Source organism: Artemia franciscana, chromosome 5 (assembly GCF_032884065.1).
Source record: "Artemia franciscana chromosome 5, ASM3288406v1, whole genome shotgun sequence".
Taxonomy (NCBI): domain Eukaryota; kingdom Metazoa; phylum Arthropoda; class Branchiopoda; order Anostraca; family Artemiidae; genus Artemia; species Artemia franciscana.
In genome coordinates, this window is record NC_088867.1 from 37,614,045 (window position 1) to 37,628,594 (window position 14,550).

The 14,550-nt window shown below is 36.2% G+C and overlaps 1 protein-coding gene across 11 annotated transcripts in view; it reads left to right on the forward strand.

Moving 5' to 3' along the window:
• The window catches only part of LOC136027364 (voltage-gated potassium channel subunit beta-2-like), a 210,845-nt gene that overhangs the window by 151,455 nt on the left and 44,840 nt on the right, over positions 1-14,550 (forward strand). For all 11 annotated transcript variants that reach the window (XM_065704534.1, XM_065704533.1, XM_065704535.1 and 8 more), the window contains one exon: positions 10,023-10,073. In XM_065704534.1, the coding sequence (XP_065560606.1) occupies positions 10,023-10,073 (51 nt within the window). The remainder of the gene's footprint in view (positions 1-10,022; positions 10,074-14,550) is intronic.

The window sequence follows — 14,550 nt, forward strand, 5'->3', positions numbered from 1 at the left end:
GATGTCATTAGAGAAATAAATTCGGTTGTTTGAGTATTTTCATTATATTTCAGTAAATTTATATTAAAATCCCCCATGACCACAACATCTTTATCGTCTAAAGATGCTAATAAGGATTCCAAAGATTGCAGAAAAAGCGGGATTGGTGCCAACGGAGGCTTATAAATGACACAAATTTGTAATTTCTTGGTTCCGGCCCGACATTCAAAAGCCAAAATTTCACACAATTTTTCAGTGTCATATTTTTCGATCTCTGGCAGACGTTTAAAATGCACTCCTTCTTTCAAAAATAACCCAAGGCCACCTTTTCCATGGTTTTGTCTATTTTTTTCAATGAAATTATATCCCGGAATTTTTAAATTATGTTTTGTCACATCACTGACGAATGTTTCACAAACTCCCAAAATATCAATTTGATTTCTTGGCAATAATCTGGTAAGTTCATCAATAGAACTAATTAGTCCCTGTATGTTTATAAATCCAATTTTCTTCGAATTATCTTCAAGTCTATTTATTTCATCAGGAGAAACATACGAAGACGGTTTTATTTCTGAAAAAGTGTTATTTTCTCTTTGGCCAAAAACATTAAAAGTTTCAGAAAGTAACGAAAGGTTTAGAGGTTTCCACTTCAAAGCTCCATCCTTCGAGCAAACTTATATTGAGTAGGTATAAATGAACAGAAATAACTGGGGCAAAAATAATGAAGAGAATCTTTAACCAAGCTAGCTTAAGTAACACACGAAAATAAATAATAAACATCACACAAACACAAAAATGCAAAATATATCAATCAAGAGCGGAGTAGACCTTATTTTCTCACACTAGTCGCCATTAATGATCTTACACTTTTTCCCACTGCGACTCTGAATCCGATTTATATTCAAGCAATAATTTGGCACCTTTTTGCTTCAGTCGTGTAAATTGTATGGATCCATTATCTCGTAATTCCTTACCCTTAGCCAGTAATTCATTTCTCACAGTATTTAATTTGGCCGGCAAGTCCGTGCAGATTCGTACCCCTGTTCCATTCAATTTCGATATTGATCTGAAAATGCATTGAATATCTTTTTCTGAGTATACTGAGAGGAAAACTGGAGGGGCGGTCGGCTTACGGCAAACTAAAATAGTGGAAGGGTGCCATTTTCAGAGCTATTTTGTAATTACACCAAATAAGGACATTTCACAAACTAAAGCAATTTTAGTCTGAGTTAATCATAGGTTAAGTTCTAAATTTATTTGAACCGTTTTATTAAATACTTGAAATTCAAAAATTGAAATTTTCTCCCCCCAAAGGGACTTTTTTTTACTTCTGGAGCAGAAATTTATCAAAAAGTTTATGATAACTAACTGTAGTACGGAGCAACCCGGTTCAACAGTAACCGAAACTCTAAAAAGCAAATTTTTTATACCAATGTCTGCATGAAAGGAATCAGAGTTTTATGCCGGTCTTAAATATATAATTTTTATCAAGTTTATTTTTACTCATCAAAAGTTACGAGCCTGAGAAAATTTTCCTTATTTAGAAAAAAGGGTTAAACACCTTTTAAAAGTCACAGAATCCTAATGTTAATCACACCATCAGATTCAGCGTATCAGAGAATCCATCTGTAGTTACACCAGCGAGGTTTCAAGCTCCTATCTGCAAAAATCTGGAATTTCGTATTTTTTGCCCGAAGAAACATCATGGATGAATGTTTATTCGTTTTTTTTTTCCCTCTAAAGGTGATCGTATCGACACATTGGTCTTAGAATATTGTAAGAGGAGTCATTTTAACAGAAATTAACAGCTCTAGAGTCGTTTTTAAGATACTAAAAAATTGGAGGGCAACTAGGCCCCCTCCTACGCTTATTTTTTCCCAAAGTCACCCAATCAAAATTTCCCATTTTGTTCACCATAGTTGAAACATCTAGTAACTGTGTCTTTTAGGACGACTTAATCCCCCAGAGTCCCCAGGGAAAGGGCTGCAAGTTATGAAATTTGCCCATTGTTTACATATAGTCTTGGTTATTGGGAAGTATACTGACGTTTTCAGAGGGATTTTTGCTGGTGGTGGGGTGTTAAGGGGGAGGGTTGTTTTATTGTTTTAAAAAGTAGATTTGTGGGAATTACTTTAGAGTCAAAATTTAGCGTAAAGAGCGCAGTGTTGAGGAGGGGATGGCTCATTTCATATACAGAATAATTTCTGTTCGTTTTGAGTTCTCATATCGCTCCTTACTTTCAGTTAAAAAAAAAATTGTGTTTCTTATTTAACCAGTAGTAAGATCAAACACATGTTCGAATCGTACACATTTAAAAGAAGGATTTCTATATATGAAATAAGGGATAAATGTGTATAACACCATTACTTACTGGTGTTTTCCCTTTATCTATTTAACCTCTGCTATCGTTATTTTAATGATGTTGCAAGATCACCTATTTGATTTTTCTGCATTTTTTCTTGTGTCACCACTTATAGTTTATAATAAGAAAGTGGTAACGGCTTAACTTCCATGAAGTCTTTGGCAAATTTGAACCTCTGGCCGGATTGTGGGATGTGATAATACATTTCGAAATGCTTTAGCAGAGTTTATGCCTTTGACTAGAAAGAAGAGTTTTGCTTGCCCTTGAGCCACTGATTACTGTCATTTGAGTGGAATTGGTGGTTTATAGTCTGCGTCAGTAAAGACTATTTGAAATTGTTTTGCTAAGCATCTATTTCTTTAAGCCTTGATTTTGTTTTCTAGTGGAAACCTCTAATAAAGCAGGCAAGCAAGCATTTAAAAGTTTTTTTGGAATTTCAACTAACCTCTAAAAATGCCCAAGATGTGCAATAATGTCCTACGACTTCACCAGGAGAATCATAAATAAAAAGTTGCAGCTCCCAAATGAGCATTTCCGTGCTGTTATGAAACTACAGCCATCTACTATTGCATACCATTTCTGTCTTTGAATTTTGTAAGCTTTGCTGTTTTATTTTCTTTGCTGGGGGGTATAAGAGGGACACTTTTTTTCCTTTTTAATGACAGCCAATTCCTTCTTGAGCTGCTGAAACTAACATTGCCAAAGTTTCTTCTTCTTTTATTAAAAACTAGTTCATAAGTGATTATTTTTTTAAATAAGGGACTAATAACGTCTTTTTTGTGCTTCATTCAGAAAAAAAACTGGATAATGGCTGTTCTACTAATAGAATAAAACGCCGTCACTGCAAAAATTAACCCTGAGGAATGTTATTTGTCCTTGACCCCTCTTTTAATACCCAAACTCTTCCCCTCTTAGAATTTTGGCAAAATTTACAAAAGCTAATTCGTTTTAAATCAAAATCAAGAGGAACTTTCGAGCTGCGTGATTAAAGAGAATCAGTCAGTGCTGAATCTACCACTATTCCCTAACCCTGTCATTCCCAGTTTCAAGATTTCCTTTGCATATACTTCCTGTTCAGGATCCATATATATATTTTTTGTCAACGAAAAATTTTTGAAACACTTCCTGAAATGGCTTTTTTATGGAAAAAGCAAGTATTTTACTACGGTTCCTTCTAAGCTCAAAAGGTAAGCGCTGACGGAAATCACCAGCAATTTTTTCTGTAACAGCAATTTTTCCTCCAAATGGCAAGCTTGGATTTGCAATTGATATCAACAACTGATTTATATTTGAAAACGATACTTTGGTCACATCAATGCCTCATCCATAAGTAAAACATCAACTTTGCGATTTTGGCCACAAAGAGTGTTATAAAAGATCTTATACACGAAAGTTTTACTTTCGAAACGAAAGTCGTATACACGAAAGTTTTACTTTCGAAGCGAAAGTCTTATACACGAAAGTTTTACTATTAACGCCTGTCCAATCTATTTAACACCTTATTTTCAAATATAGTTAGAATCATTGGTTCCCGCAAAATATTATCGACAATTTCAATTTGGTTTTCCTTGCAGAAGGCAACACATACATCCTTCAGTAGCAGATGAGTCATCTGAATATTAAACGTGCATTTTTCGATTATATTGGTGAGTGTCAATCTCGTCCAAACCATATCTGTCCACTCAGATGGTAAAATGTTAACTTCTGTTGCTATCTTATTTAACTTGATGCAAGAATAAGATATGGATGTTTTATTGCAGCATTCTTAGATATATTATTTTATCTTACTTACATAAAAAATCTTAGCTGACTGATTTTGAATCATTGCCAAAAGACCTTTCGGATTTGCTTAATATCGAAAACAAGAATATGAATGAAATATATTGGCATTATAGATTACTCACTCATTCAAACTATCTGTCTTGGCTTTTTCTACAATTAGCCATGACTTGATGCCCACAACTACTTGATTTTAATTAAACTTCTATTGATTTTCAACAACCTCTAATGAAGCAAAATCCTGTCCTTTGTATAGTTCTTTATTTCAACATTTACCGGCACGTTTTGTACAGTGTTGATTCTTCGACATCTTCTGTCTACCGTTTGTCATTGAATATGGAGCCATTAGCTAGGAAAGCTTGTTTGTATGTCACATAACAAATGCTTTTCACAGTAAGAATATTTTCAAAACTTGTTGAATTATTGACATTATAGAAAAGTACTCTCAAAAGGAAGCATTCTGGATGAGCAACATAATTTACTTTGTGCATTTGACCAGTGACCCATAATCGACAAATTTGTGGCTTCAGTGTAATCATTTTCAATTCTGTTTAAATATTCGAATCTTGGCATAAGAGTAGCAATTCTGGGTGTTTTTCAGTTTGTTTCATCGCCTGGTTATGTCGGAGTTACGCATCTAAGATTGAACCTTGTTGTCAAATATCTACCAAATGTTTTTGGACTTGGCTAATATGTTGGAATCGGTATTGACCATGTAGATGAATATTTAATCATTGAAAGATATGCTCTTTCTTTGAATGTTGTGACCAAATATTCGCCCCTATACTTTAGGTGATGTAATGCAGCGTCTGTCCGTCTGCTTAACTATAAGTAAAAGTCCGTTGATTTTCAACAGCCTTTACTAAAGCGAAATCCTATCCTTTGTAGACGTATTTATATGAATATTTTACCGGTCAGCGTATTCAACATAGACATGATATGGGGCTCTTTTCAGTAAATAATTATTATAAGCCTCCACATAACTATTATTCCATGTGATTCGATGACCATCTTTGCGTTTTTGATATACTACAGTCTTGTTCGATTTTACATTTTTTTTTTAACCAGACATCTAGCATCTGGATTTTTCTCCACTTTATATGGATTATGAATAGTCAATCTTAAGACTATTTTTGCGATTCAGGGTCATCAGCATTAACCCTTGAGTTACAAACCTTCTGTCAGTAATGGGTAAAATTATATGATGATGCAGAACACTATCGTGGGAGGATCCTCTATAGGAGGACAATTGCAGCCAGGCGTTACGATCAGATCTATAGAAAACGGCCTTTGCAAGAGGCTGCCTCGCCCCTTTCGTTCAACTCTATTCCTACTTGAGGAGTAGCGTCCCTATGATAAATTATAGCCTAGTAAACGATTATGGTTAATGGATAATTCTTATAGGCTTGGTCTGATTTGACAGGCGTTTTCTGGCATAAAAACCTGCTTTTAGCTATTTTATCAACTATGAGCTGCCTCCCCGTAGTAGCGTAATATTTGTAGGTATGAATATATCATAAGTCGGAGGAAATAGGCTTCAGACTGTTTATGTAGGATTTCAAATCTTGTTGATAGAAGAGCATCGCCAAGTGCTGAAAACCATTCTGTGACTAGGATGGGCCCAAGATTGCACAAGCCGGTTCTAAGCCGACTTAAGCGCTTCCGTGTAGACTTGAGAAAATATGTTATCCATGATCATTGCTTTCCTTGAGGCCAAAATAATTTCAATGATTTAAAGAACATGAAAGTATTAACTTAGAATGTCACGACGTTACAAAATGAGAATCGTATCGACATCTTGACTGACAAATTCAGACGATTTTAACTGGACTTGTTAGGAGTTTCAGAAACTTATATACGAGGGGTAGGAAGCATGAAATTAGGTGACATAGAATTTATTTCAACTACAGAATTATTTCAAGAATAATAGTATTGACAAGATGTTGTTGGAAAAGTTGTGCATCAATATGTAAAGTATTAAAGTTTTTCAGACGCAGATCGGGTGAAACAGTTTGCAAAAGAAACCCTTTTGGTGTGTTCAGGTCAAAAAGCGTTTGCCTAATACAAGCCGGCTGGAATATGGAAGACTTCCATTAAGTGTTCGAGGTGGTATATTCGCAGTATATCCTGGTATTCTAGAACCCAGCTGGATAAAACAATGCAAAAGTAAAGGGCTCTACACAATGGTCAATATTTTTCAAACTGACTAAATTTTTGCCTTGTTGTTTTACAACCATTTAATTGAAGAAAAACTAAAGTTGGCATCAAGTTTAAGAGCCCTGTAAACTCTACTATGTATAGTGGGGATGAACCGTCCAAATTCATATCATTTGGCACAGTAAAAATTGGCTGCGCAATTGAAGGTTGTAGTCTCATTACAGCAACATGTTGGTTTAAATCATCCTTCACATCCTGCATCCTCATATATCTTTTGGCATAGTTATTTTGGTTTTGCAACATCTCTTCCAACAGATCGATTAATTTACGACTGATCCCATAATTTAGAGAATATACGAGGTGTTTATCAACGGCATTGCCGGGGTTTGAAACTGCATTTGGCCATATGAAGGTTGCTTAAAATTACCTTTTATGGCTTGTATCGGATGCACCGCCAAATCGATTTTGTTCTAAGTACATCCAACTACTTTGAAGCTAAAACATTACGACTATCGATTGATGGTTATTATTTTGACTATTGTCTGATTGTTATTATTTTTGCTTTTATTACATTGCCATTTTAATCAGTAATAACTAGGTTCGTTCCATTACACATGCCCTCTTAAATATCAATATTTCGCATTAGCATAATTATTGTGTTATGCTTTAGCGTTATTTCGTGGGGCAGCATATATGCAACTTCAATACAATTAGGAAATCTAAGCGTAAATTCTGTTCCTCATTCTGTTTTGTATAATAAGCCGATTCTTTGACACATCTATTGGTATCAAAATTCAGTTTTTTGAAGTTTTGGTTACTATTGAGGCGGGTCGCTCCTTACTTACAGCTCCTTACCACGAATTGTTTGATAAGATTAAAATGTGTTTCTTTTCAATTCTGTATATGAAGGAGAATTTCCCATGAAAATTTTCTCCATGGAAAATCTCACCTCCTCCTTAGAAAAAACCCCAGGCAAATCCAATCCTGTTGAAAATTTCCCCCGGACAATTCTCTGGAAAAAATTCAAATGCAAAATTGCCACTTCAGTCATAAATTGGCCCTTAAGTTAACATGGTATTCACGTGATGGTAAGACAGCAAACCTTACTGATGATTTTATTGTTAATGATCAATAGAAGGTGCTAGGGTATATAGGAGTGCTGTTATTTATGTTAAAAGTAAAGATCACCACCACCTAGTAGATTCTAGGAATAATTCAAAGTCAAAATTTCGGAAGGATAACTACTTCTCGGGAAGTTCTGATGTTCGTAGACCCCAGGATGCGAATTTGAGAAAACATTACAGGAAGGGTTGAATAATAAATTGAAATGTTTAAGATTTGACAATATGGAAGATGGATGGAATAATTCTTAGGAAAACAATTTTTGAAGTTGCTGATGGTGTCTTCGGGAAGAAAGTTAGGAGCACAGCTAAGAGTATTATTGAAACTTCTTTATTTTTCATAAACAGGAGAATGGGCATTTACAAGAATTATCTGAGTGATAGATCATAAGGAAACAAAAGGAACGTAAAGAAATTGAAGAAAGCAACAAAGTTTGAACTAAATGGCTGTTAAGTGGAGGTCATGGACAAAATTGCTAAGGATCTGGAAGATGCACCTAGACGGTATAATAATAAAATATTGTACTGGTATTTAAACAAATTGAGAGGGAGTGGTCAATGCGGATTTGTCCTAGTTAAAGACAGTAATTGGGCAACAACTAGAATGTTCTAAATTTTTGAATGTTCTAAACTGAGATATCATATTACTATCATATTACTATCATATTACTATACATATTACTATATATTACAATTACATATTATATTAGATATCATATCATGAGTTACAGCAAAAGATTTAGATGAAAATGAAAAAGTTTGTGATAACTTGGTTTTGAAGGAGGATTTTCTTGTGAGAAAAAGTGAGCAATAGTACTAAAAGTATTAAAATATAATAAGTCTCTAAGTGCTGATAGTGTGGTAAATGATTTTTTTTTACTATGTTGGCTCTGAGGTTAGAAATAAGTTATATGATTTCGGAAAAGGGGGAAGTACCTAGTGATCTTAGGAAAAACTTTAATTAACTACGGTTTAAAAAGGTGATACGAGTGAGTGAGATAATTATCGAGGCATTTGTCTCGTATCTGCAGGTAGCAAAATTAATTAGCAATATGATACTTTTTAGACCGAGAGATGCTATAGACAACGTTATAAGAGAAAATACAGTGCAGTTTTAGAAAAGATAGAGGATGTGTCAACCAAATGTTCACTCTTAGGTCAATAATTGAGAAGTGCCTGAGTTATCAAACGCGTTTGGTCCTCAGCTTTATAGATTATTTAAAAACGCTCGATTTTGACGATAGAAGAGCTTTGGCAAAGGTCTAATCCTTCACTATACATCATTACAGTGATTAGTGCTATGTGCGAGAATAACACTGCTGTGTTTAAGGTAGGAAATGACGTTAGCAGCTGATTTCATATTAAATCAGGAGGTTAAGCAGGATTCTGCTCTATCCCTCTTTATATGGATAATTTTGGTGGAATTTGTCTTAAGGAGCTATAATGAGAGACAGGTTTAGATGGCTCAGGGACGTTCTACGGATGAAGTATGACTGACCTCCGAAGATTTTCCTTTTTGGCAGACCGCCTAGGGCTACACAGAAAGCAAGTCATTTATGATTGGGGTGGGAGGATTTCATAAAGAAAAATTTAAAGGAAATGAGAACTTCTTAGGAGAGTGTAAAGAGTGAGGCTTCAAATAGATTGGGACACAGGAGGAGTGAGTGTAACTGTGTTGCTCTCTGGCAGCTCGGTGCTGCGGTAAGTTGTTGCGGTGCTGCGGTAGTAATAATTAAAGAATAAGACAAATAAAAAGAGTAAAAAGAAAATAAATGCTGGTAAATTCCCCTCTTGTAAAATTTTCCTTTGAAAGTTCACTCCCAGATCTTCCATTGTCATGCATAATACGGCCAATGGAAAATCCCTCACGGCCCAAAAATATTTGTATACTTCCCCCAAAAAATACTATATACAAATAATTGGAAAATTTAAAAATTTAGAGCTTTTTCCCCGGGGTCTGTGGGGGGTATGTAATTCCCAAAGGCATACTTATTGGACCTTTCAATTATGCTGAACAAAATGCCTATTTAAAAAATTTGGTCGGATGACCTTAGACAAAAAGAGGGGGTGGAAGGGTGTCTATTTCCCTCCAATCGTCCTGGTCAAACAAAAAGTGTATCAGAAAATGATGCTTTCCCATAAAAATGTAAGATGAGGTCACAAGAAAGAATTTAATTAAGACTATACAGGGAAGTAAAGAGTGAATCCGAACAGATCGGAATATATGAGAATCTTGTGCAACTCTGTGGACCTCAGATCGCTTGGCGATGTGATGCGTCTTCTGTATTAGCAGCAGTTGTAGTGTGTCTTTACTTTTCTTTTTAATAGACGGCAAGTTACATTGCAAAATATTTTGCAGTTGAAAACACAATTCGCTCTGCTTATACATGCTAGAAATTATGCACATTACCTTCACAGAAACTAGAAAAAAATATCTAAGGGGATAGTGCTGTTGACAACCCATATATCCTCATTCAATTATTTTTAACTAATCACTTCCTTGGTTAAACTTTGTAGTTTAATATTATTGTTTTTTTGAAAGTATAATTTTGACAAAAAAAATCTTAAGACTGATATTGTTTTTTAGTATTTTCCAAACCTAATATATGTCAACCTTTTTTCAGAAGAAATATTCCTCATTGAATTCAGCCGAAGAAGATAGCATTGGAAAAGAGGTATGTAGTTAACAAATTTTCTAATAAACAGTTAACATTCCTTTGTTAATTTACTTAATAATTGATAGTCTTGGCTCTCGGATTACCGTATGACTATAAATAAGCAAAATGAATAGATTCAAATTAGATTTATTCCAATAAAGAATTAGAAATTCTTACAGAGGCGGATATTGTTACAGGGGTGGGGTCAGGTTTACCGACCCTCGATCATGCAATTGTCCATGGGAAAAACAATCTGTATTTAGATCTATACCGCATTTTTCTAATGATTGCTCTTAACCTTTGTTGATGGTGATTGCAAATACTAATCGAATTCGGAATTACAATATTTTAAATTGAAAAGGCGAATCCGTCGGAATCATAGGAGTGCGAGGAATAAGAACAACCTCACCCTCAAAAAACCCTGTCAAGATTGTTGCCTCTATTACGTTTTCCTTGTTGTTTTTTTACGGCAAGTCGCGTGTCATTGCAAAGCTTTGGTGGGTTAATATTTCGTAACAGTATTATTGGTACGCCTATTTTTAGTTGTAGCACGTGTGGTGGAAAACCTGGAAGATAAAGGGAATTTAAATATTCAGAATACCTTGACTTGTCTTTCGTCACTATGAAATACATATCGCCGAACCTTTGTTTTTGTAACTAAAATCTGGTAGGCATTGATGACATTATCCAAGTCAAAATCCCAAACCCAGTCATCATCGCTATCATTTTCAGTTTTGATACGTTTTGACTCTCGCTGTCCAGGTTGTTTCAGGTTGCTCTTGTGATTCCTCGGCACGCTTTCTTTTGGTGATTTCTCTTTGAGACGCAAGCCTGTTTTCACGCTATTGTTGTGATTCCTCGGCACGCTTTCTTTTCATACTTTCTCTATTAGCCGATACCCTGTTTTCACACTGTTGTTGTGATTCCTCGGCACGCTTTCTTTTCTTACTTTCTCCATTAGCCGCAAGCCTTTTGGCATTAGCTCTTTGTGCAGCTTCCTCGGCTGTTTCTTCTGCCATTGTAGGTTCTTCTGTCATTTTAAGATCTATATTAAAAATTTCTCTTTGATGTTATGATTCCTCGGCACGCTTTCTTTTCATACTTTGTCTATTAGCCGCAAGCCTGTTTTCACGCTGTTGTTGTGATTCCTCGGCACGTTTTCTTTTCTTAGTTTCTCCATTAGCCGCAAGCCTTTTGGCATTAGCTCTTTGAGCAACTTTCTCGGCTATTTCTTCTGCCATTGTAAGTTCTATGTCATTTTAAGATCTATATTAAAAATTTCTCTTCGGAAGGCATTTTTATATACTTAAAATGACGTCATATGCAAAGCCTTTAATGTCATAAAAAATATGCCGTCAGTCGACCAACAACTTCATGATGGCATAATGCTCAATCCTTATAATGACGTCAGTCGACAAACATGACGTCAGTCGACACACAAACATGACGTCAGTCACCACACATGCAACTTATTTATCTATCTATCTATCTATATATATAAAAATAAGTTGTCTGTCTGTGTGTCTGTCTGTCTGTCAGGTGACGTCATGTTTCTGTGTCGACTGACATCATGAAGTTAGTTGTCGTCATTTTTGCTATGACGGTGACGTCATTAACGGTATTTAAGACATTTGTTCACGGAAAAATTTTTAATTGTAAAATGACTGAAGAACCTACAATGGCAACAGCCGAGGAAGCTGCTCAAAGAGTTTATGCCAAAAAACTTGCTGCTGATAGAGAAAGTAAGAAAAGAAAGCGTTCCGAGGAATCACAAGAACAGCAAGAAAATAGGCTTGCAGCTGATAGAGAAAGTAAGAAAAGAAAGCGTGCCGGGGAATCACAAGAACAGCAAGAAAACAGGCTTGCGGCTAAAGAACGCAAAACCGCGCAGTTAGATGAAAATCCACCTGGACAGCGAGAGTCAAAACATATCAAAACTGAAAATGATAGCGATGATGATTGGGTTTGGGATTTTGACTTGGATAAGGTCATCAATGCCTATCAGATTTAAGTTAAAAAAAGAAAGGTTCGTCGATATGTACTTCATAGTGACGCTGAAAATAAAGAAGAAAAAGAAAACTGAAAAAAGAAAAAAGGTAAAAAACTAAAAAAAAAACTAAAAAGAAAAAACACAAAGAGAAATTACAGACCGGGACACAAATGACGACCGAGACGGAGGGAATATAAGTGACGACCGGGAACCTCAAAGAGAAATTACAGACTGGGACACCCGGACACAAATCACGACCGGGACACAGAGAATATAAATGACGACCGGGACACAGGGACACAACTAAAACGGGGAAGCCAGGGGCACAGGCGGGATATATAAATGACGACCGGGACACAGGGATTGTTCGAATAGAAATTAGAGACCGGGACACCGGGACACAAATGACGACCGGGACACAAGGAATATAAATTACGACCGGGACACTCAAAGAGAAAGTACAAACTGGGACACCGGGACACAAATGACGACCGGGACACAGGAAATATAAATGACGACCGGGACACAGGGACACATCATTAGAATAATGAGGTATAGATCTGAATACGGATTGTTTTTCCCATGGACAATTATATGTTGCATGTTCAAGAGTCAGTAAACCTGACAATCTATTTATATGCACAGACAATGGGACAGCGAAGAATGTTGTATATTCGCACGTTTTACGTAGTTAAAAACATATATTTATATCTATCTCTATTCATAGGTGGGACACAGGGACACAACTACAATGGCGCGTAACTAATATGGCGCGTAACGACTTACGCGCGCGGGGGGGCTTGGGGGGGCGCGAAGCGCCCCACCAACTAGGTGTTGGGGTGGCGCGAAGCGCCACCCCAACAGCTAGTATATATATATATAAATAAGTTGTCTGTCTGTGTGTCTGTCTGTCAGGTGACATCATGTTTCTGTGTCGACTGACGTCATGAAGTTAGTTGTCGTCATTTTTGCTATGACGGTGACGTAATTAAAGATATTTAACCATGAAGTTAGTTGTCGTCATTTTTGCTATGACGGTGACGTCATTAAAGATATAAGAAATATATGTTCACATTGAAATCTATTAATGTTTAAGTTTAAAATGACTGATGAACTTACAATGGCAAAAGCCGATGAAGATGCTCAAAGAGTCTATGCCAAAAAACTTGCTGCTGATAGAGAAAGTCAGAAAAGAAAGCGTGCCGAGGAATCAAAAGAACAGCAAGGAAACAGGATTGAGGCTGATAGAGAAAAAAAGAACAGAAAGCGTGCCAAGGAATCAAAAGAACAGCAAGGAAACAGGCTTGAGGCTGATAGAGAAAGAAAGAACAGAAAGCGTGCGGAGGAACTACCAGAGCAACGCGAAAGCAGACTTGCTGCTAAAAGAGAAAGTGAAAAAAGAAGGCGTGCCGAGGAATCACAAGAACAGCAAGAAATCAGGCTTGTTGCTGATAGAGAAAGTAAGAAAAGAAAGTGTGCCGAGGAATCAGAGCAACCTGAAAGTTATCGCCTGGCATTCAGGTACAGCCCAGTCGATGATTATAGCTTGAGTAGATGTTTTCAAATCGGGACAATGTCTAAAATTTGTCCCTATTGCAAGGCCTTGAAATTCAATGGTGAAACAATAGGAATGTGTTGCGCCTCAGGAAAAGTTAAACTTCCTCTATTGGCTGCACCACCAGAGCCATTGAAGACTTTCCTTACTGGAACTGCGTCAGAATCTAAGCGTTTTTTGTCAAAAACCAGAAAATACAACTCATGTTTCCAAATGATGTCGTTTGGAGCCCAAATCGAAAATCCAGATCAATTTATGTCTACTTTCAAAGTAAAAGGGCAAATTTATCATAGAGCAGGGTCCCTTCTACCATTCTCAGGCGAGAATCATAAATTTTTACAATTGTACTTCATCAGTGATAGAAATTCTGAATTGAATACACGTTGCGAAATTTCTCCCAACGTTGAAAGGACAATCGTTTCCTAATTGCAACATCTTTTCCACAAAAATAATAATTTAGTGCGTCTGTTCAAAACAGCCATCGATTTGATGCCTACTGATACGCATAAAATTGTTATTTCCGCTGACAAAACGCCTCCTGGCCAATATGTGCGTAGATAGAATGCTCCAACTATCGACGAGGTGGCGATCGTTATGGTCGGTGATCAGTTTTTACCTCGAGATATTATTCTTCATAAGTGAAACGCTCAGTTGTTAAGAATTGCTGAATCTCATCGATGCTACGATGCCCTACAATATCCTATCATTTTTTGGGATGGAGCCGACGGCTATCACTTTAATATTAAATTGATGAATCCAGCCACTAACAAAGAAATGAATAAGAAATGCAGTGCAATGCATTATTATTCATATAGACTAATGATTCGGCAGGATGAAGAAAATTATATTTTAAAATGCCGTGAATTGTTTCACCAATTTGTCGTTGATATGTATGCTAAAATTGAATCAGAACGTTTGCTATATATCCGCCTGAATCAGACCAAGCTCCG